Source organism: Rhizopus delemar, genomic scaffold (genome assembly GCF_000149305.1).
Source record: "Rhizopus delemar RA 99-880 supercont3.10 genomic scaffold, whole genome shotgun sequence".
NCBI classification, from domain to species: domain Eukaryota; kingdom Fungi; phylum Mucoromycota; class Mucoromycetes; order Mucorales; family Rhizopodaceae; genus Rhizopus; species Rhizopus delemar.
In genome coordinates, this window is record NW_027137836.1 from 1,483,835 (window position 1) to 1,506,940 (window position 23,106).

The 23,106-nt window shown below is 35.0% G+C and overlaps 7 protein-coding genes and 1 non-coding gene across 8 annotated transcripts; 4 read left to right on the forward strand and 4 right to left on the reverse strand.

Moving 5' to 3' along the window:
* Window positions 1–885: 885 nt before the first annotated feature.
* Window positions 886–1,839, reverse strand: RO3G_12525 (uncharacterized protein; the record flags this gene model as incomplete). The annotated part of the gene is made up of 1 exon (XM_067667109.1): window positions 886–1,839. One exon carries the CDS (start codon window positions 1,837–1,839, stop codon window positions 886–888), a length of 954 nt encoding a protein of 317 aa, XP_067523210.1.
* Window positions 1,840–2,883: 1,044 nt separating this feature from the next.
* On the reverse strand, window positions 2,884–3,906 carry RO3G_12526 (uncharacterized protein; the record flags this gene model as incomplete). The annotated part of the gene is made up of 1 exon (XM_067667110.1): window positions 2,884–3,906. One exon carries the CDS (start codon window positions 3,904–3,906, stop codon window positions 2,884–2,886), a length of 1,023 nt encoding a protein of 340 aa, XP_067523211.1.
* Window positions 3,907–4,962: 1,056 nt separating this feature from the next.
* Window positions 4,963–9,828, forward strand: RO3G_12527 (uncharacterized protein; the record flags this gene model as incomplete). The annotated part of the gene is made up of 1 exon (XM_067667111.1): window positions 4,963–9,828. The coding sequence occupies one exon, from the start codon at window positions 4,963–4,965 to the stop codon at window positions 9,826–9,828; it is 4,866 nt and encodes a 1,621-aa protein (XP_067523212.1).
* A 1,079-nt stretch (window positions 9,829–10,907) lies between these two features.
* On the forward strand, window positions 10,908–11,650 carry RO3G_12528 (uncharacterized protein; the record flags this gene model as incomplete). Its single annotated transcript, XM_067667112.1, has 4 exons — window positions 10,908–10,952; window positions 10,988–11,159; window positions 11,347–11,438; window positions 11,555–11,650. The coding sequence occupies 4 exons, from the start codon at window positions 10,908–10,910 to the stop codon at window positions 11,648–11,650; spliced, it is 405 nt and encodes a 134-aa protein (XP_067523213.1).
* A 5,420-nt stretch (window positions 11,651–17,070) lies between these two features.
* On the forward strand, window positions 17,071–17,143 carry RO3G_19151. Its single transcript has one exon. It is a non-coding gene; the product is annotated as a tRNA-Trp (tRNA).
* A 1,953-nt stretch (window positions 17,144–19,096) lies between these two features.
* Window positions 19,097–19,422, reverse strand: RO3G_12529 (uncharacterized protein; the record flags this gene model as incomplete). The annotated part of the gene is made up of 2 exons (XM_067667113.1): window positions 19,097–19,327; window positions 19,420–19,422. 2 exons carry the CDS (start codon window positions 19,420–19,422, stop codon window positions 19,097–19,099), a joined length of 234 nt encoding a protein of 77 aa, XP_067523214.1.
* A 1,225-nt stretch (window positions 19,423–20,647) lies between these two features.
* Window positions 20,648–21,331, reverse strand: RO3G_12530 (uncharacterized protein; the record flags this gene model as incomplete). Its single annotated transcript, XM_067667114.1, has 1 exon — window positions 20,648–21,331. The coding sequence occupies one exon, from the start codon at window positions 21,329–21,331 to the stop codon at window positions 20,648–20,650; it is 684 nt and encodes a 227-aa protein (XP_067523215.1).
* A 593-nt stretch (window positions 21,332–21,924) lies between these two features.
* RO3G_12531 (uncharacterized protein) lies at window positions 21,925–22,283 on the forward strand (the record flags this gene model as incomplete). Its single annotated transcript, XM_067667115.1, has 2 exons — window positions 21,925–21,953; window positions 22,094–22,283. The coding sequence occupies 2 exons, from the start codon at window positions 21,925–21,927 to the stop codon at window positions 22,281–22,283; spliced, it is 219 nt and encodes a 72-aa protein (XP_067523216.1).
* Between the last annotated feature and the right edge of the window lie 823 nt (window positions 22,284–23,106).

Below are 23,106 nucleotides of genomic sequence, written 5' to 3' on the forward strand. Positions count from 1 at the left end.
TGAACCTAAATCTCCGAGCACTTGAGTGATATATCCAACTCCGTTTGCTGTCAAACAGCTCCAAAGTAGTATATGTGTTATCTCGTAAGAATAAAAAAGACTATAAAATTCAACGAGACTGAAAAAAGTTATCTCTTTATTTAATATTATACTGTCTGGTATTTATACTATTTTCATGGAGGTTTAATTAAATCCTTTTCAAGATACTTTAATTAATTATAACTGTAGATCTAGTGTCAATAAGTTTTAATGTGAAGATCTGTTCCTGGTTATGCAAGTGGACTGTTTTATAATTATTTCTTCAGTAGATCTGATCTTTCATTTATGTTGCATTGCATCAGGAGTTATATTAAAAGCTTGCATTGAGGTAAAGGAGTGGAATTAGTTATGACCGAATAATAGAGAAAAGACTGTAATAAATCTTTGTAAAGCATTCATTACTCTGATTTCTTATAAATTGAATATGAATCATGTTTAAAGTATGTTGGGATACGACAGTATACTACCGCCTCCATGCTCATAAGTTTGGTTGGCGTTGTGATCCTGCAGAGGCCTTCCTTCTTGTACTCAAGTCCATTGTTTACCATCTGAACCCAAGCGATTGATATTTGTTTCGTCGCTAAAGACTACTCCTTTCCAGGCTTCCTCTGTCCAACCTACAGTTGTTGGAATAATTGTTCGAATGTTTTGCAATTTTATACATTTTGCTTTGTATCTCTGCAGTCAGATAAGATAGAGCTACGTACAATACCTCATTAAAAAGCGACAGCTTTCGCATATAACATATAAAACGCTAGGGATCTGGAATTATTTCCATATATAGTAAGACCAAATTGCGTCAAGCATATGCATTCGAACAATTTTTCCAATTAAATCATCTTTTATTTAATATCGTGTGTAACCGCCTTTAGCTTTAATAACTGCTCTACAACGAGCTGGCATACTCTTGATATATGCTTGGCATTGCTCTTTGGTAAAAGAGTTCCATTCTTTCTCGATTCTAGACCAGAGATCATGCACTCCTTTAGCCCTACCTTCATATAAGCTCAGCCTCAGCTTTAAATGGTGCCAGAGATGTTCTATAGGATTCAAATCGGGACTTTGAGCTGGCCAATTGAAAGTATGCTCTTCTTTAAACCCATTTTCCTTAAACCAAGCACGAGCAAGGTTTGATGTGTGCTTAGGATCGTTGTCTTGTTGAAAATAAATAGCTTCCTGTTCGTAACCATAGTACTTCAGACTGTCCATAAGTGTAGTTGACAGGATATGAACATAATCGGATGCTTTCATAGTACCATCCTCAATTGCGCAGGCATATCCAGGACCATCCCACGTCATACAACCCCAAAGCAGCACACTGCCAGCTCCTCCTTTGACTGTAAGGTCAAGATGATGAGGCTGCAATTTGTCACCAGGTCGTTTCCAAAAGTACTTACAGCCATCTGAACCCCAAACATTAACCTTGGTCTCATCGGAAAACACCATACGTCTCCAGTCATCTTCTGTCCAATTTTTGTGAGCTTTAGCCCATTTTAGTCTAGCTTCCATGTGACATTTTTTGAGGAGAGGCTTTTTCTTCTTAATTTGGGCATTGAAACCCATACTATGAAGCATTTTTACTGTACCAAAATAGCCTATCTTGTGACCAATACTGTTTAAATATGGCCATACGCTCTTTGCAGTCTTAGGTGAACCATTTACAAGCTCTCTCTTCAGGTAATTCTTTGTTGTTGAGCTTATAGTAGTCTTTTTACCAGCATGACCTCGAGTACGTTCAGGTGTATACAAGCCCTTGTGCTTGCTCAAAGTGGACGTTAATACTCCTGGAACATGTTCCATGATCTCTGAGTATGATAAACCCTTTTTCAACAGCTACTGGATGCTCTCTTGCTTGCTACGAGATAAAGGATGTACCATGATATAAAGAAGTATAGGCTGTACGAGATAGAAGGGAAACACTGCAAAATCCAGCCTTATTTGTATATTTTAAGCTCTGACTAAAAGCAAAAGCGTTGTTTCATTATTACATCATTTAGTAATGCTGTATTTGTGATGTCAGAAGCGGCAACGATGTCATCATTATAGAATGCATTGAGTTGGAAAAATTGTTCGAATGCATATGCTTGACGCAATTTGATCTTACTATATATGGAAGTAATTCCGTAACCCTAGCTTTTTATATGTTATATCCGACGGCTGTCGCTTTCTAATGAGGTATTGTACGTAGTTCTATCTTATCTGACTGCAGAGATACAAAGCAAAATGTATAAAATTGCAAAACATTCGAACAATTATTCCAACAACTGTATATGCTTCTTGGCAAACTGAAGGAGCGCCTTTTGGGAAGAATGCGTTAATGTGGTATTTACACATGTAATAAAGTAATAATATAAGTTACTACGAACAATGGTCCTCCGAATTAGGAATATCGGACATTGTATTACGCCACTTCAAATAAAATCCCGATCCACTCCAGAATATTCTAATAAGTTCCTGGATCAGGATTAATAATTACTTCTTGATAAGAAGATGTTAAACTATGCCAATCATATAAATAACTCATTGTCTAATATCGATTAATAATCAATAATCATATACTGTAAATATTAATATTTAGCCGTGATTAGAAAAGTATAAATACCCTCATACAGTGGGTGAAAAAACTCTAAAAACGTCGGATATTTTTTCAGTTTTTAGCCTCTGTGAGCATACACAGCGACTTGGATCATGCAAAAACTTTATGACATACTTGTTGTACTGTCTATTACATATCATGAAAGTTTTAAGCTCAGATTATTATTTAACAGTCCGCAAAAGCGATAGAAGTGTTGTGGGTTTATTTTTAGAGTTTTTTCCCTTTACTTTTATTATATTATAGATGACTTAATACCGAGTAGAACCACCTTTGGCATCGATTACTGCCTTAATACGTGCAGGCATAGTGTCAATATACCTTCTGCAAACTTCTTTATCAAAGGAGTTCCATTCCTTTTCAACTCTTTCCCACAATTCATGGACACCTTTAGCTTTCTTGTCATATAACGATAGCTTCAACTTCAAATGATGCCAAAGATGCTCAATAGGATTAAGATCAGGACTTTGAGCTGGCCAGTCGTCAATGTAGTTCACCCCATTAGCTTGTAACCATTGGACGGCTGACTTGGAACGATGCTTTGGGTCACCATCGTGCTGAAAATACGCAGTAGACCAATCCATATTATAGTATTCCATTGTTTCCCGAAGTGTTGTGTCCAATATATGTTGGTAAAGATCCGAGTTCATAGTTCCATCGTATATCTGACAGGCGTATCCGGGTCCCTCATACGTCATGCACCCCCACATCATCAAACTACCGCCCCCATGCTTAACAGTTACGTCAATATGATGAGGTTTAAGAGGGTCCCCTGGTCTTGACCAATAGTACTTACACCCGTCAGAGCCCCAAATGCTCACTTTTGTTTTATCAGAGAATACTACGCGTCGCCAGTCATTTGTAGTCCAGTTTTGGTGCTTCTTGGCCCATGCTAGCCGTCTCTTCATGTGCTTTGCGGTTAATAAAGGCTTTTTGACCTTAATCGCAGCAAAGAAGTTCATCGATTTCAACACATTTATAGCGGTTTTATATGATATGTAATATCCAAGCTCCATGAGTTTGTCATGTACTTCCCTTGCAGTCTTGAGTTGGCCTTGTAAAACTTGAAGTTTGATGAACCTCTTCGTCTGAGCGGACACAACCATAGGTCTACCACCAAGTCGACGCTGTCGGTTTGGGAAAAACTTGTTCGCATAGTTATTAACTGTTGCATACGTAACCCTAAAGCGGTTCGCAACCTCCATGGAGTCTTTTCCAGCAAGTATAGCGGACTTTATATCGTTTTTGATGTCAGCAGAGAGAGATTTAGGCATGATTGAGGTGTTTAAGATATTTAAAAATTAAATGGAAAAAATTACGAAAAAAAGAGAAAAGCGACTCCTTTTATTCTTTTGTGGCCTTTATGAGTCATAATAAATCATTAAAAGTCCGAGGAGTCTGTCTGTCGGTCCGTGTATCCGACATTTATGGAAGTGAAAAAACTCTAAAAATAAACCAGTCTTCTTCTAGCAGTTGTTTTTGGATGAATAACCACCATCTGAGATTGAAAATTTGTCATACTATTTTTTATTTTTAGTGCTACATATATGCAAAATTTCAAGGCGATACACCAATTTGGTAGAACATAACAATCAAAAACGCTGATAACGTCATAACGTTTTTAGAGTTTTTTCACCTACTGTATTTTTAACTTGAATAAAGAACAATCTACTTTGAGTCTCACTTATTTTTACATTTGTTGATTGACTTAGTACTTTTTATATTATAAAACCTCAAATATCACAGTTAAAGGAAGAGCTGTTGGTTTTCGTCGAAATTGAAATTTGGAGCTTTTAAGAAGGTTTCGCACGGTCTGGCTGCAAACATCCGAACCTAAGCCACTTAAGTCTCTGGCAGCGAGCTCTCCGGTCTTGTACACACCAGCATTGAACCTGCGCCATACAAGGCGCGCGTCGTATATGTTAAGTTTCTTGGGTTGACCTTGTCATGTTTTGACATGTCAATAAGATAACAGTCTTATCATTCTAAGCTAAATCTTTACAAATGAGTTTGAATAAGAATAGATCCTGATAATTACCAACTGCCCTGAACAGCCAAGTTTCACTTTCATCTCAACAGTTGATTATTTACATCAGTTTATAAACTTTTTCTTATACATGTCAAATCATATCGGTCGTAACTATCTCTTGTCATTTAATCTCAGGTCTTGCTCAAACTAATATAAATAGCCTTGGAATCTTTCTTTAATAAAAGTAATTCGACTTTAGAACTATTGTTCGGTCTCGTTAATTCTTCTTTGTTCATATTTTTATACTTAAAACACCTCATTTTTTTTAACGAATTCTGAACCCTTAATCACAAAAGCAAATATGGTTAAAGAAAATCAATCTCTCAATACTTCCACTCATGGCGAAACTGATATGTTTGAAACAAACATAGAAGAGACATCAAAGGCTGTTGAAGATACTGAAATGGCTAATGTTGAAGAGACATCACCTCTTATAGCAGCAAGGCCTGTAACAAACGATGATAAGCCCATTGATGCTGTTATGGGTCTGAGGGTTACTTTAGAAGACCTTAGACAGCAAATCGCCCGTGCTGTTGTATCCGGTGCACCTCAAGAACACCTTACAAGGTTACAAGAGCAAGCAGTCAGCATTAAAAACTGCATCATGTTTTTAGATGAAGCTCAGGCTTTTTGTGTCTCACCTCCCGTACCTACAGGTGATATGATCCTTGGCTCTGGCAACAATACAAACACGTCGTACCCTCGCTCTGCTCATGTTATCCCACCTGACCTTCCAATCTGGCAATGGCAGGGTAATGTCTGGAAGAAGGAAGCAGATGTACATGACTCGGTAGAAGATCTACTCGACACTTTTGCTCTTATCGTTGAATCAAATGGTCTACCTATAGATTCTAGCTGGTCTCGTTTGGTGCCTATCAAAATGAACAGGGATCAGCGATCATGGTTCAACGAAGTACTCAAGGGTCGTAACTTGGCTTGGTCTGAAGTAAGAAAGATCATCGTCAAGACGTACGCTGCACAGGACGTAGCACAAGAGCTAGAGTATATGGACCAGCTCTTAACACTCAAGATGGCTGCAGCAGAATCCATAGAAGCATTCACTGACCGATTCCAAAGAATCCGCAGGGCAGCCAAGTGGGACGATGACATCAAGACAGCATCCATATACAAACGAGCTTTACCAGCATTCTTGCGTCAAGAGGTCTCTCGCTCCTTGTTGAACCTAGGAAGAGATCAGCAAGACTCTGTTGGAAAAGTCGCTGCCAAAGCCAGGATGGTACTGTCATCTAACTTGTGCACCGAGGTTAGCCCATCACCTCGTCAAGACCCTGTCCCCGTCAAGTCTTCATCTTTGTCTCTCTCTGCAAATGGAACAGAGGCATCTAAGTACAACCCTAGGAACTCACATTTGTTGGGCAACTTACAGGGTATAACTAAGAAGTCCTCTTCCCCTGGCAACACAAAAAACAAATTCCATTGCACCATCCATGGTCTGGCCAATCACCCTACAGACAAGTGCAACAAGTACAAGGATTTGTTGAACAGAAGACCTCCATTGGTGAACCCTTCTCCCGCTGCAAATAATTCATCAATGTCTTTTGTATCTGTTACTAAAAATTGCTATCGTTGCTTGGGTAATGTCCCTTGGTCAAAAGAACACGCTGCTCGCTGTCCTCGTGACAAGCCCCAGTATGGTCCAAGTAAGGCTATCCGTTCCGCTCGCTTGGGTACAGCAAGTTCCAATGGTAACAAGCCCAACCTCCCCATCACTCCTCAAGCTAGGCCACAACAGGCATCTTTTAAGGTGTCTAGTGGTGATAGCAACTTGATGGACGTAGATGACGAGGGATATCCAGTCAATTATGATTGTAAGAAATTAACAAAACAGAATGAAGTATTTAAAAGTACTAACCATTCTTTAATTGTACCTATCACTATAGAGAACGTGAACACTATGGCCCTGGTTGATAGTGGTTCTTCTTTTAGCACGATAGACATCAATTTTGTTAATAAATATAATATTGCAGTTGATAGAAATGTATCTGGTTCCGTTATACTTGCTACAAGTGATAATGTTAGTAAACGTTTCGGTACAACCAAATTTCCATTAAGTGTTATTTACGGTGATAATGATAAAAATCTTATTCATACATCCCATTCTTTTGAAGTCCTTCCTCTTTCCTTGGATACTGAAGTTGTAATAGGATTAGATCTAATGCACAAGTTGAACATTCTTGTTACCAACTTAGCCATCAGACATCCTAATCTTGCACCAGTTATTGACAAAGAGATTACGGATGACACACCTGAACCTAACAAAGCTCCTTACGGTACACCTGAGCAACAAGCTCATTTCCATAATGCTGTTAAACCATTTGTTGATCAAAATGCCTTAATACCAAAGAATTCATTCTGTACTGTACCCGAGTCAGTTATACGTTTAGATACTGTTAAAGGAAAAACCGCTTATCGTGCACCATATCGTACTCCTTTTAAATTACTACCAATCATGCGTGAATGTATTGACACTTGGTTAAAGGATGAAGTTATTGAACGTGCATCACCTAATTCGGATTGGAATTCTCCTTTAACATTGGCACCTAAGAAAGACTTGCTTGGTAATCTCACAGGACATCGACCCTGTCTCGATCCTCGCTTGTTAAATTCTATTCTCGTGTCAAACGATAGACATCCTATTCCAAAGATTGAAGAGATTTTCGATCAATTACAAGGATCAACTATCTTTACCACTCTTGATCTTCGACAAGCATTTCATCGATTCCAAATCTACGAACCTGATCGTGTTAAGACCACATTCACTTTTGAAGGTCAACAATACCAATTTAGAGGTTGTCCATTTGGATTGAAACATATTGCTTCCCGTTATCAGCGAGTGATTAATATTGTATTACGTGATTTACCTTATGCACAGGCTTTTGTTGATGATATCATCATATTTTCCAAGTCTTATGAGGAACACATCACACATGTGCAAAACATAATTCAGAGATTAACTAAAGTGAACTTGATCCTTAACCCAGACAAATGTCATTTTGCGCAGTCTACTGTTTACTTGCTTGGTTTCTGTGTTGATGCCAAAGGGTCTCGACTCGATCCTCTTAAAGTTACAAACGCTTTGACTTGGCCTAGACCTTCATCTGGAAAAGAGATTCAACGCTTTTTAGGACTGGTAAATTATTTTAGAAAATACTTGCCAAATATTTCTGAAGTCACTGCGCCTTTGGACAAATTACGTTTCGAAGGTAAACTTGATAAACTTTGGACATCTGTACAAGAAAGTGCTTTTGAAAAGATCAAGGCATTATTGTCTTCTGCGCCACTTCTTCATCATCCAGATTTAGAACAACCTTTTTACGTTGCTACTGATGCTAGTAATTATTCAATTGGTGCTGTTCTTTACCAAGTTATCAAAAATGAGACTCGATATATCGGTTTCATGGCACGCTCACTTTCTACATCTGAAAAGAATTATTCTACCACTAAACGTGAGCTATTAGCAGTGATATTTGCACTAAAGAAGTTTCATCCATTTTTGTGGGGTAATCCATTCACCTTATACACTGATCACAAGGCCCTGACTTATCTCCACACTCAGCCTGTAGCTAACGCTATGATGATCAATTGGCTGGATACTATACTGGATTATAACTTCAAAATCATCCATCGACCTGGTATTCAAAATATTCTGCCAGATGCTTTGTCGCGTCTTTTTGAACCTAAAAAAACGCTGGAGGGGGATAATAAAACCATCAAAACAATTGTCACTTCCCAAATTATCAATTCTAACGGATCAATTCTTACATCCAGAATGATGATGCCTGCTGACTTGATGACCCCAGCACCAGAAGACAGACAAAAGCTACTCATGGATACACACTTAGAAGGACACCGTGGAGCTCAAGCAATCGTAACAGCTTTATATAGCGATGGTATTCACTGGACAAAGCTCAAGGAAGATGCGCTTGAAATAATACGTAGTTGTCCTGATTGCCAAAAATTCAATATCGCAAAACACGGATACAATCCCTTGACCTCAATCTATGCTGATGCACCTTGGGATCACATCTGTATCGACACAGCCGGACCTTTCCCTACTTCAGTACAAGGTAATCAATACATCCTTCTGGTAGTGGACGTCTTTACACGATATTGTGTACTCAAAGCCTTGCCCGATAAATCTTCTCTCACTATGGCACTTGCATTAAGGAGTATCTTATCGCTCTTTGGTCGACCAAAAATTATCCAAAGTGATAATGGTACTGAGTATGTCAATGAAATCGTCAGACTGTATGTTGAATCATCCGATATTGATCATCGTCTCATATCAGCTTATCATCCCCGAGCTAACGGTATAGTCGAACGATGGGTTGGCAAAGCAAAAAATATTTTGCACAAAAGATTACAAGGCAGAACTGAGGATTGGGACTTGTATGTTGACAGTACCCAAGAAGCCCTCAACAATACGCATACAGCTTTACACGGCACTAGACCTTTCTCATTGATGTTTGCAAGACGTCCCAATGAAAACAAGGATTATAATAACGTGCTGGACAAAACTAAATCGCCTGAAACAATGAAACAGTTAGAAACTAGAATTAACGAGTTTAATGACACTGTCTTACCTGCTATTCGTGAAAAAATAAAAACTTCACAAGCTGCTTCTCGAGACAAGTTCAACCAAACTCACAGAATTCTAACCGATATCCCCACTGGTAGTCAAGTCACGCTCAAGAATGTAAACCGTGTTGCAAAAAGTGATCCCCTCTACGTTGGTAATTACACTGTCAAAAGAAAAACTCAAGGTGGTTCATACGTGTTGGTTGATGCAACTGGAGCACTCTTACCAAGAGATGTACCTCCATCGCAAATAAAGGTTATTTCCCAGGAAGTATCCTTATCCAATACTGATCAATCTGAATCATACGATGTTGAGGCAGTTTTACACCATAAGGGATCACCGGGTAATTACTTATATAAAGTTCGATGGAAAGGTTATGGAGAAGAAGATGACACTTGGGAACCGGCTAGTCATTTCCATGATTACAGACCGATCCAAAAGTATTGGTCACGTATAAGTGAACAAGAACCAGCGCGCGAGGTTCAACTTGTTCCTAAAAAAGATACAACCAAGAAAAGAAAAAATGTGCATCGCAATGTAACTAACTCTAAAAGAAACAGACGTTAACACATTGACCTTCTTCCACCCAACTTTCATTAACTATACATATATGTTACCAGCAAATAACGCAATTATAAAATATTTACAAGGATAGTAAAAAATGGAATTTTTTCTCATGCCTTAATATTTTTCAATTTGCACGTTTGTACGCAGTCACATTTACAGACAAACATCACTTTAGCAATAAATTCCTGTTTAGGGTTTATTATCGCCTAAATGCTTTGTTCCATTCCTGAACACTATACTTTATATGTTTATATAAAGAGCCACTATACGTTATATGACTTCACCCTACCAAGCACCTATTTCTTACAACAAATAGAGCTCATCTTGACATCTCAAACCTCATTTTGACATTCAGTTAAACAAACATCTTTTTACTTGCCACATTAATTCCAGAAAAGAGAATTACAACCTGGAAGGGGGCAATGTCATGTTTTGACATGTCAATAAGATAACAGTCTTATCATTCTAAGCTAAATCTTTGCAAATGAGTTTGAATAAGAATAGATCCTGATAATTACCAACTGCCCTGAACAGCCAAGTTTCACTTTCATCTCAACAGTTGATTATTTACATCAGTTTATAAAATTTTTCTTATACATGTCAAATCATATCGGTCGTAACTATCTCTTGTCATTTAATCTCAGGTCTTGCTCAAACTAATATAAATAGCCTTGGAATCTTTCTTTAATAAAAGTAATTCGACTTTAGAACTATTGTTCGGTCTCGTTAATTCTTCTTTTTCATATTTTAAATACTTAAAAACACTTCAGTGTTCAAAATATGCTGGTAAACACCCGAGTACAACTTTCCATCGTAAATTCAGCAAGCATATTCTGGTCCTTCAGAGGTTATACAACACCAGGACATCAATTTGCTAGCTTCATGCTGAATTACAAAATCCAGGTCATGATGTTGAAAAAGGTCACTTGGCCTTTTCCGATAGTGATTATCACCATCAAAGCCCTATACGTTGATCTTGGTTTCATTAAAGTAAACGATTTGTTGTCAGTCAACCATTGCCCAATCCTGATGCTCCTTGTTCCATTTCAACTGATGCTACGTATGTACTTTTGTCTGAAATGGCTCCTGTTTTTCTATCAGAAAATGGAACTCCATTGATTTCAGTACGTTAATTTCTGACTGGTATGAGATATCGTAGCCAAATCCAACAGGCTCCCGGTATACCTCTTTGGAAGTCTTTAAAACCCGTTCAATGACTTTTCTTTTGATTAACCGCTTCGTCACTTTGGAGACTACTGCAGGTCTATCACCTGTGCTCACTGTCCTACTTGAAAACAACGTTATAAAGTATCTACTAACAGTTGATTCATGTAATCCAGTCTCCTTAGCAATATCATATTTTGATGTGGATCCGGTTAATGTCTGTTTGAGATCGTTTACTTTCTCCTCTGACAGTGATTTATGCATGCAATTGACGAGAGGGTAAAAAAGAGAAATAATTTAAACAAGGGAATATAAAATTTAAAATAAAGGAATTGTAAGCACTCTTAAATACAGATAACATTCTAATCAAGTCAGAAGTGAGAAAAATTGTGATGGCAACCGGTTGGGTCGTACTAACATTCATTATTTCAAACATATGTAAACAAGTAAAAAATACCGGATGTTTAAAATATTACCTTTAGCAGTATCAAATTCCACCAATAAACATTGCCCATATCCGATAGTTGACGAATAAATGCACTTTCTATTGAGGTACAAACAGTCAAAGTTTGAGATAGTTTGGTGCAGTATCCATGGACAAGCAGCTGTAAAACATGAATTTTGCAATTCCTTGCAGCAGTTTTTTGACCTACTGTAGTTTGTATTGAATGGGCTCTCTCTCTCGTCCTTACTCAATAAAGAGGTTCAAGAGACTCATCGATTTTTCGACTTATTTTATTACTTTTATTAATCGAGAGAAATAACACGCCTATTCCACATCTTTGCAAGCATTCTGTATCCATTGGGTTGGCTGCTGCATTCAGAACAGGTGCGAGCAATTTTGGTGGCGTTGAAGTTGTTCATGTTGTTTATAATTTTTAAATTTAGAAATAGCAAAAAAAAATAGGTAGAAAGAGAAAACGTGCCTGATAAAAAAAAAAGGTTAAATTTCAAAAAACAAAATCGGTGCTTAAAGTAACATTTTTTTTTTCCCTGGCTTTGTTTCATGGACTATCACTAGATGCTCAAGGTACAAAAGATAAAAAAGAAAGCTCAAGTTCTGGTCAAATGTAAGTTTATAAAAAAAATAATAGCAACCAAGTCTAATGTCCGTTTCTTTTTTTCTTACATTAGGAATTCCTAATGGGACACATTCGGATGACGAACATGAACCTCATGAGCAAAGTTGTTCTTTCCAACTTAAAGAAACTATAAGAATATCAATCTTATATTACTGCTTGTTGCTAAAAAGTTATTTTTGGTAAAGAAAGTTGCCATTGCTCACATCTCTAATGGCTAATGGCTAATGGCAAATTACACCCATGTGCAAACATAAAGTAAGTAATGAACTAGTATAAGCTTAAAAAACATATATTCTTTTATATTATTTGTCATAAAAAATAATAAAGCAATCTATTTACTTGATAAACAAAAGTGTTTTGTATGTATTTGTTAATTATAACTGCCTTGTAACAAAATGTTAGCAGAGCTTTATTTTTTATTCTTTTAGAATATACACGTATTCTTTTTTTATAATGTAAAGGTATTTGCATTTCTATGAAGTGTAATTGTTGTTAGATTAGTGTTTTCATTTGAACAATGAACTTTCTATTGCTAGACTCGTTTTTTTTAACTCCGTCTTTTATTTTAACTTCGTCTTTTTTTTTAACTTAGTCTTTTTTTTTTACCAAGTCTTTTTTTACCAGGTCATTTTTTTCCCAAACACGACTATTTTGTTACGTTCTGTAACACGTTTGTAATGATCTAAGCTAAAAATCACAAACCACCTTCCTAATATGTATTCTTCTGAACAAAATAATCGCAAAATGCTTTTGATTTCCGCATTTTGCCCTCAAAAATAAAAAAAAGAAGATATCGGTCTTTCAACGATAGAGAGGAACAGGATTTCCAAAAAAAGATCATGGACAATTGGCACTTCAGGCCACGATGGATAAATCATGATATTTACGGTTCAATCGGCGCTATAACTACATTCCAAATATGGAAATATATATTTTTGGTCATTGCGCATCGATTGGTACTATTTTCGTTTTCCAATTCCGACTATTTGTTGTAGATATCTGCGCTTGAAAATAGGCGGTATGCAATTTTTTTGGGCACGCTCTATATCAATGACTTCTTTACAGATTTTAATAAGACTTTGAACATTTGTGTAACTATATGGTCCAACAATAGGTGTTATAGTTTTGCTAAAATATTTGTATTTGATGAAGAGAAATATGTTAAAAACAGCAATAAAAAAATAGAAATGTCGGAGATTTTGGCGGAGATTTTGCACAAATACTTTAATCAGTTAGAGCTTATGGTATGCAAATTTTTACTAAAAACCATCGAATAGAAACAATTTTATGTGACCCTTAAATTTATAGCATGTCTGCACTTTTTTTATGATTGCGGAGCCAATATTTGATTTCACACTCCGAGACTTTGGGAAATGACTTATCCAATAGTACGCTATATTGGGTAGAAGTTTGAATGGAATCTGAAAAATTGAATTTTGGAGCTCATCTGGCACTGTAAGCATCTGATTTCCTCAGCTTGCCCTCATTTACTTTTGTGAAGGATTAGCAATCGCCAACTCCTTTGTATGTTTCTTGAATTCTAACATTACTGATGTATGGCAGTTATATGAAACATCGATATGGCCGCCAAAATTTTTGCGACCGATTTAGGGTTCTTAGCGTATATGCTATAACAAGGATGTCTTGCAAAGTGGCATCATCCACTGTCCGAGCATGCATACCAAATGGAAGCTTATTTCTAAGCATCTTTTGATGAATGTAATATAGATACTAAGTTTTTTAACTAAATAACATCATTGATATTATGTAAGGATCACATTGCTTCCTCGATTCTTAAAATATCGTTATTTCTTCATTATGGTTCAAACATTAGTCGTAAAAAAACTAATTGTAATTGTTAAGATAATAGAAAACAAGAGGTAAAAACAAAAATAAAGAAACAGTTTGTGAACGTTTTGAGTCTGATCTTTATTTCAGTTTAAGTTAAAGTAAAAATTATTCTAATTGAAGGCAGATATTTATATCTTATTGAGTGAATGACTTGATATCTTGCATTGTAAACGTTCTTCTACTCTTTCAGGTGCTTTATCAAGTGTCATCTCTATTTATGATTATGAAAACTTTTCATTTGTTCTTTTGTATGTCTGTTATAGATTATCTTTTATTCTGGGAATTCCTCACTGATTTGAATAACGTTATTTTACGCGTTATTTCAATTATGTGAAAGATTAGCAATATTCCTGACATTGGATTGGATTTGGTTATTTTAGTTGATACTTCTTCTTATCAAAGAACTCTCATGAATACAATACATATTTTAAAAGAACATGTTTAATTGGAATTGATTGTATGATCTTATTTAAATAAACTTGTATTTTATTTTATTTTAATTATGATCTTGTATTAAGACTTATATTTATCAACGCTAACTACAATCAGTTACTGTTCTACAACAGTAATAACCTATATACTGTTATATAATATCGTGATATTATTCTTGAATATCATTTAAAAATATTAATGCTTATCGTTTTTATAATGTTTTGTTGATTACAAATCTATTCTTAGTTAAATTTAAATGTTCTAATAAAATGTGTTATTCTCATTATAATTTGAATTAAAAAAAAACTGTAAATTATTTTTTATTGGATTTGGTACATTTCTTTGCTACTTTTTTTGTTTTTCGATGTGTGTTTATAGTTCATAGTGTTATGTTCTGGTAAAGGTAATAACAAAGATAAACCAAAAGAATACTTTTTGAGACTGAACTTTATTTAAGACAATCTTAATTGTTAAAAAGAAATCATTACAAAGTCTACTACTTATATTCTTCTATCAGTTGGCGGGTAAATGAGTAGTTATGAGCGTAGATCCAATAATTGACACGTTTGATTGAAGAATGATCACTGAATCGATTATGAAAATTTTTAATTCGTTGTTTTTATAGATCTTATTGTTCTTTAACTGATCTGGGAGAATTGTTCCGTCTTCATTGAGAGGAAAGATATATTTATATGAAATGCCTCCAGTCAGATCAAAGTTGACTAGGTACCTAATCCATTACTATTCATTTACAGAAATGATGAATAGTAAAGATCATGACTTATTTAGTATTCATGTTTACTTTATAGAATGAATCTAATAGTGATAGTTTTATATAAAAAAGAAGAAGAGTATATTTTATTTAATAAAGATTTAAATTATTATCTTTTATCAATTTTAATATACTTCTTTTAGTTGTGATTATTCAATGTCCGTTATGATCAGACTCTGTTCTACAACACATGGTAGGTGCAGTGAAAAAATCACAACAGTGAGTACTTTTTAGGCAAAGAAAAATTATAATTAAGCAAGAGCACATGATAATAGCGCTTTTGCTTTGCAAATTAAAGTTAGCATATAGTTATGCTGCTATTTAAGGTTGTCTTTCTGTAAGTGAGTTAATTTGAGTTAAGTTTGCTTATAAAGCTTAATTTAAGGTTGTGATTGCCTTGTAAGTTGTTGTTTTATATAGGGTTTAAGCAGATGTTTGATAAGTAGTGACCACCAGATCTTATGTGTAAGATCAATACGATGTTTCTTGATAAAAGTTAAAGTAGAGTAAAAAGTTTAGGTAAACAGGGACTTGTTAAAGTTTGTTATTTACTGCGTAAAAACATATGATTTATTTAAACTGACCAACAATTTCTTCACAAAAAGATGGGATATATACATATGTATGATATTTTTTTTTCTTTTTTGCTTTTCTTATTTTTTTTGACCATTTTTATATTTTCAACATTTTTTATCTTTTTAACATTTTTTATAATCTTTTATCTTTTAATTTTTTCTATTGCTATTTTTTGTTGGTTTGTGTTTTGAGTTGAGTGTTTTAGAGAAGTTTTTCTTGAAATTTTTAAAGTAAGGTACTGTAGTGACTACCAGATCTTTTAATTAAGATCAAATAAAGGTAAAGATAAAAAAAATAAAGGGATCAGGAACTTTTTATGAGAAGGTTGCCTGTTTATTGAATAAAATATATAAAATAAAAATGTGAGTAGAACTGTACTGTCCTTTTTCTTCATCTAAATAGTTGGGATATTTATATTGTTAATTTTTTTTTCTTTTTGACTTTTTTCATTTTCTTGACTTTTTCACTTTTTTGACCTTTAACATTTTCTTGACTTTTTTCATTTTTTGACTTCTTTGTTACACCATTTTTTTGACTTCTTTATCACAACATCAACCCTCAAAAAGAAGTTCTTGTGACCTACAAAAACATTTCAGCTGTAAAATAAATAAAAGGGAAAACTTAATCCGTTATCGCAAAAGTATAAAATGGTCATTGGGTGGATTGAACTCGTGACATCAAGATTCAAATGAGCCATATTTCCAATTAAGCTATTTTGTAATTTCTGGAAAAAAGTGGTTTATAAACATCCAATGGACTTCCATAAATATTTTGAAGACCGTTAAACATGTTTAAAAATATTATATGGTGCTTACTATTTTTGAAAATTACCGATGTACCAAATGATACAAAACTAACTGGGAACAAAGGTGCTTCACATAAGAAACGCCCCATTATTCTAGACTAAATCGGGAAATATTCGGAACTTCAAAAATTAAACAGCGCCATTCGATTCTGCTTGCCTTATAACCTTAGTTTCTATTTTTGTATTGTTATTCTAGCTCCGCTATAGCTGTAGATATTATGATTTATCCATCGTGGCCTGAAGTGCCAATCACCCAAGATCATTTGAAAAAAAAAGACACTTTTTTAAAACATGAATAACTTTATAAATACTTACGCTACAAAAAAAACAAAAATATTGTTCAATTTCTTTATTTTTTTCGCACCTGAATCTTTTTTCAAAATTCGAAAATGACCAATACAGCGAGCGTTAACTTTTTTCATTTAATCAAAGACGTCAGAAACGTTGATTTTTAGATGCAACAACTGACTGTAGATGTTGACAATCACCAATTATTTCCAGTGGTGGTGAAAAGGAATCAAAGGTGACTTCTGAGTAAAAGACGTCTTCATCAAAAGAAAGGGGGATTAGCTCAACTGGTAGAGCGTCAGATTCCAAATCTGAAGGTCAAGAGTTCGATTCTCTTATTCCTCACTTTTACGTAAGCGTTGTGGATGTCACGTGTCATATCTTTTATTCTCCTTTTGGATTATTGTCATACTTTTCATTCCATTTTTAGATGTGTTACTTGGTACTTCTTTTGGCTATTCAATTCAACCTATCAACCGCAGTTCCATACAGGCAATATTAATCTGATAAACACACAACCGCAGTATATAGAATTAGTATAAATATTCCTCTATTTTGATTAAATAAAGAGAATCAATCTTTTTACTACTTATTAAATTATCTGTATCTTTGTTAATTACCATAAAAAGAATATCTGTGATCAGGCACGACATTATGTTACTGTAACACGCAAGAACAAAACGGCGGAATTTAAATCGTTGCAGTTTATAACGAACGCCTTACAGTTTGCAACAACCACCTTATACTATACAACAACCGCCTCTTATGTTATAACAACCACCCAAAATACCAAAAACAGAACAAAAGCATAAAATCCAAAAACATATAAATAACTCCAAATAATAATCACAAAAATACTTCACTTCTTATTTTACTTTTTCTTTTTATCAAATAAATATTCTTTTAAAGAGGCAAATTATCTCTTATTTTATTTAACATCAAGAACAAGAAGTCCCTTGAAGCTATCATACTTCATTGTAAAACCCCCTTTTATTTATCTTTTTATCTTTTTTTTTTATTTTACCTTTATCAAAACAGTCTGATCTACTTTATAAGATCTGGTGGTCACTATAACAAGCGAATCAAGCCAAATCTGACTCATATAAAAGCAACTCTTATATCAATTACACCCAAATCTGTTTATTTAAACCTTAACTCAACACTCCCAAACAGAGAAACTACTATAAACCAAATCATTACATTACTGTGAGAATGGTCTCTTTTTGGACGAAGTACTGTGACGAAATCATAGATCCTTTTAGTCAAATTGTACCACTTGTCAAAGAAAGTTCGGATTTGAACTAAGTTCATATTCTCAAAAATTTTGATAACTCAATGAAATTGAAAAACTCAACAAAATTCACAATTCATAGGAAAAACACAAAAACCCTAAAACAGCACAAAATCAAGAAAACCAAAAACATATAAATATCAACAATTTACCAAGCATCGTTATTATTATTATTATCTTACTTTATTCAAATAAATCTCCTTTGAAACAAAATACTTTTTATTTTATAAACAGTAAGAACCAATAATCCCTTGAATCATATACTTCATTGTAATCTCTTTTTTATTTTATCTTCTACACATTACTTTTACTTTTATTCAAATCAGTCTGATCTACTTAACAAGATCTGGTGGTCACTCTACTCAAGCGAACTTATAACTCGAATTATCTACTCTATTTGGAACTTACTTTATCCTGTTATATAATGGTTTAAATAATAAAGGAAAAGGTAAAAACAAAGATCAAGAAACAGTTTGGGTACTTTTTGAGACTGATCTTTATTTCAGTTTAAGTTAAAGTAAAAATTATTCTAATTGAAGGCAGGTATTTATATCTTATTGAGTGAATGGCTTGATATCTTCTATTGTTATCGTTCTTCTAATATTCAGGTACTTTAGCAAGCGTTATCTCTAATTATGATTATGAAAACTTTTCATTTGTTCTTTTGTATCTCTGTCTGTCATAGATTATCTTTTATTCTGGGAATTCCTCACTGATTTGAATAACGTTATTTTACGCGTTATTTCAATTATGTGAAATATTAGCAATATTCCTGACATTGGATTGGATTTGGTTATTTTAGTCGATACTTCTTCTTATCAAAGAACTCTCATGAATACAATACATATTCTAAAAGAAGATGTTTAATTGGAATTGATTGTATGATCTTATTTAAATAAGCTTATATTTTATTTTAATTATGATCTTGTATGAAGACTTATATTCATTAATGTCAACTACAATCAGTTACTGTTCTACAACAACAAGCAGCCGAAGGCTTCAAAGACCTATTTCACTTGGGCTTCAACAGATTTGTTTGCCTCTACAATGGTGGGCATTAATAAGATTGCAAGTGCTTCGAGTTCTTTTTTGAGTGGAGCATTATATAGAATTGGAAGCCTGTCCTTATCACTTTCATATAAATCAAGGATTTTGGAAAGAATTGCTTTTCTTTTGCCTTTTGATTCATTGACCCATCTACTAGCGTTTTCTTTGTCGAGTTTGGCGTCGCTATTACACTACCTCAAAAAATTGTTCATTTTGAACCGCCTTTTACACATTTCGTACTGAATCTGCTTCGCATATTCCCCAATCAGCGCTCAGCACAAACCATTATGAAACACTGCTTCTCAGCTATTTACTACACTGTAAGCATATCACGTGCTATGCGTAAATGCTGGAAAATATCCAATCAAAAATCAAAATCAAAATGAACAATTTTTTGGGTTTTTTTGAATATGAACTAAATTTACGCCTATGTTCCCAAATAACATAGGACTAACTCGTGACTGCTATCATAATTTTTACCCGTGGCTACTTCTGCTATTCCAAGGCAGCCCTGGTCGATTTTGGTTTTTTTTGCTTTCCCATTGTAATCTCTCATTGCTCCATCTCGACATTTCAAGTAATGGTAAATTGCGAAATTTCAGAAACCCAACGAAATGCAATTATTTCTGCTTTAAGAAGAGGAAAGTCGTACGATGCTATCAGCAACGAGTTACATGTTTCTAAAGGGTCTATTTCGAACATTGCGAAAGAAGTACACCATCACTCCGTATTGCAAGCAGGTCTGAGGTGTTTTAAGTATAAAAATATGAACAAAGAAGAATTAACGAGACCGAACAATAGTTCTAAAGTCGAATTACTTTTATTAAAGAAAGATTCCAAGGCTATTTATATTAGTTTGAGCAAGACCTGAGATTAAATGACAAGAGATAGTTACGACCGATATGATTTGACATGTATAAGAAAAATTTTATAAACTGATGTAAATAATCAACTGTTGAGATGAAAGTGAAACTTGGCTGTTCAGGGCAGTTGGTAATTATCAGGATCTATTCTTATTCAAACTCATTTGCAAAGATTTAGCTTAGAATGATAAGACTGTTATCTTATTGACATGTCAAAACATGACATTGCCCCCTTCCAGGTTGTAATTCTCTTTTCTGGAATTAATGTGGCAAGTAAAAAGATGTTTGTTTAACTGAATGTCAAAATGAGGTTTGAGATGTCAAGATGAGCTCTATTTGTTGTAAGAAATAGGTGCTTGGTAGGGTGAAGTCATATAACGTATAGTGGCTCTTTATATAAACATATAAAGTATAGTGTTCAGGAATGGAACAAAGCATTTAGGCGATAATAAACCCTAAACAGGAATTTATTGCTAAAGTGATGTTTGTCTGTAAATGTGACTGCGTACAAACGTGCAAATTGAAAAATATTAAGGCATGAGAAAAAATTCCATTTTTTACTATCCTTGTAAATATTTTATAATTGCGTTATTTGCTGGTAACATATATGTATAGTTAATGAAAGTTGGGTGGAAGAAGGTCAATGTGTTAACGTCTGTTTCTTTTAGAGTTAGTTACATTGCGATGCACATTTTTTCTTTTCTTGGTTGTATCTTTTTTAGGAACAAGTTGAACCTCGCGCGCTGGTTCTTGTTCACTTATACGTGACCAATACTTTTGGATCGGTCTGTAATCATGGAAATGACTAGCCGGTTCCCAAGTGTCATCTTCTTCTCCATAACCTTTCCATCGAACTTTATATAAGTAATTACCCGGTGATCCCTTATGGTGTAAAACTGCCTCAACATCGTATGATTCAGATTGATCAGTATTGGATAAGGATACTTCCTGGGAAATAACCTTTATTTGCGATGGAGGTACATCTCTTGGTAAGAGTGCTCCAGTTGCATCAACCAACACGTATGAACCACCTTGAGTTTTTCTTTTGACAGTGTAATTACCAACGTAGAGGGGATCACTTTTTGCAACACGGTTTACATTCTTGAGCGTGACTTGACTACCAGTGGGGATATCGGTTAGAATTCTGTGAGTTTGGTTGAACTTGTCTCGAGAAGCAGCTTGTGAAGTTTTTATTTTTTCACGAATAGCAGGTAAGACAGTGTCATTAAACTCGTTAATTCTAGTTTCTAACTGTTTCATTGTTTCAGGCGATTTAGTTTTGTCCAGCACGTTATTATAATCCTTGTTTTCATTGGGACGTCTTGCAAACATCAATGAGAAAGGTCTAGTGCCGTGTAAAGCTGTATGCGTATTGTTGAGGGCTTCTTGGGTACTGTCAACATACAAGTCCCAATCCTCAGTTCTGCCTTGTAATCTTTTGTGCAAAATATTTTTTGCTTTGCCAACCCATCGTTCGACTATACCGTTAGCTCGGGGATGATAAGCTGATATGAGACGATGATCAATATCGGATGATTCAACATACAGTCTGACGATTTCATTGACATACTCAGTACCATTATCACTTTGGATAATTTTTGGTCGACCAAAGAGCGATAAGATACTCCTTAATGCAAGTGCCATAGTGAGAGAAGATTTATCGGGCAAGGCTTTGAGTACACAATATCGTGTAAAGACGTCCACTACCAGAAGGATGTATTGATTACCTTGTACTGAAGTAGGGAAAGGTCCGGCTGTGTCGATACAGATGTGATCCCAAGGTGCATCAGCATAGATTGAGGTCAAGGGGTTGTATCCGTGCTTTGCGATATTGAATTTTTGGCAATCAGGACAACTACAGTAGGTCACAAAACTGCTGCAAGGAATCCATTTTTCTTGGTTTTTGTAGCGCACATCCTGTTACAATGGCACAAGCTGCCTCTGTTCCCACATAGTAAATCTTCTACATGTCTTGAAAAATCCGAAAGAGTTTATGCCCTATTGGATAAGTATTGAAGGAAGTATGAGGCGCGCAATTTGAAAATTTGAAAAAATGAAAATTTGAACGGAATGAACTTATTTATTAATATTTAGTTGGTCCTACTTTTCTATTAATAATCTCTTGAGTTCTTTCCGGAATGTTATCTACATGTCCTTGGCAAAGATCTTTATGGAAGTCATTTCATATTTCATCAACTCGTTCCCAAAACACATCCATGTTCTTTGCTCTATATTCGTAATAGTTGAATTTCAACTTCAATTGATGTCCTACGTGCTCGATTGAATTTAAGTCGGGGATCTAAGCTGGCCAATAGTTAACATAGCTCTCTTGGTGACTACATAACTAGGCTATTGTAGATTATGCCTTGTGCTTTGTGTTATTATCATGCTAAAACTAAATGTTGGACCAGTCGAAATTGTAGTACTTCATAGTATCACGAAGCGTAGTGTTCAAAATATGCTAGTAAACACCCGAGTACAACTTTCCATCGTAAATTTAGCAAGCATATCCTGGTCCTTCAGAGATTATACAACCCCAGGGCATCATTTTGCTAGCTCCGTGATTGATTGCAAAATCCAGGTCATGATGTTGAAGAAGGTCACTTGGCCGTTTCCAATAGTGATCAGCATCATCAAAGCCCTATACGCTGAGCTTGGTCTCATTAAAGTACACTGTTTGCTGTCAGTCACTCATTGCCTAATCCTGATGCTCCTTGACCCGTTCTAACTGATGCTACGTATGCGTTTTTTTCTGAAATGGCTTCTTTTTTTCTATCAGAAAATGGAACTCCATTGATTTCAGTACGTTAATTTCTGACTGGTATGAGATATCATAGCCAAATCCAACCAGCTCCCGATACACCTCTTTAGAAGCCTTTAGAACCCATTCCATGACTTTTCTTTTGATTAACCGCTTCGTCACTTTGGAGACTACTGTAGGTCTACCACCTGTGTTTACTGTCCTACTTGAAAACAGCCGTCTAGAGTATCTACTAACAGTTGATTAATGTAATCCAGGCTCCTTGGAAATATCATACATTGATGCGGATGCGGTTAATGCCTGTTTGTGATCGTTTATTTTCTCCTCTGACAGCCGTTTAGGCATG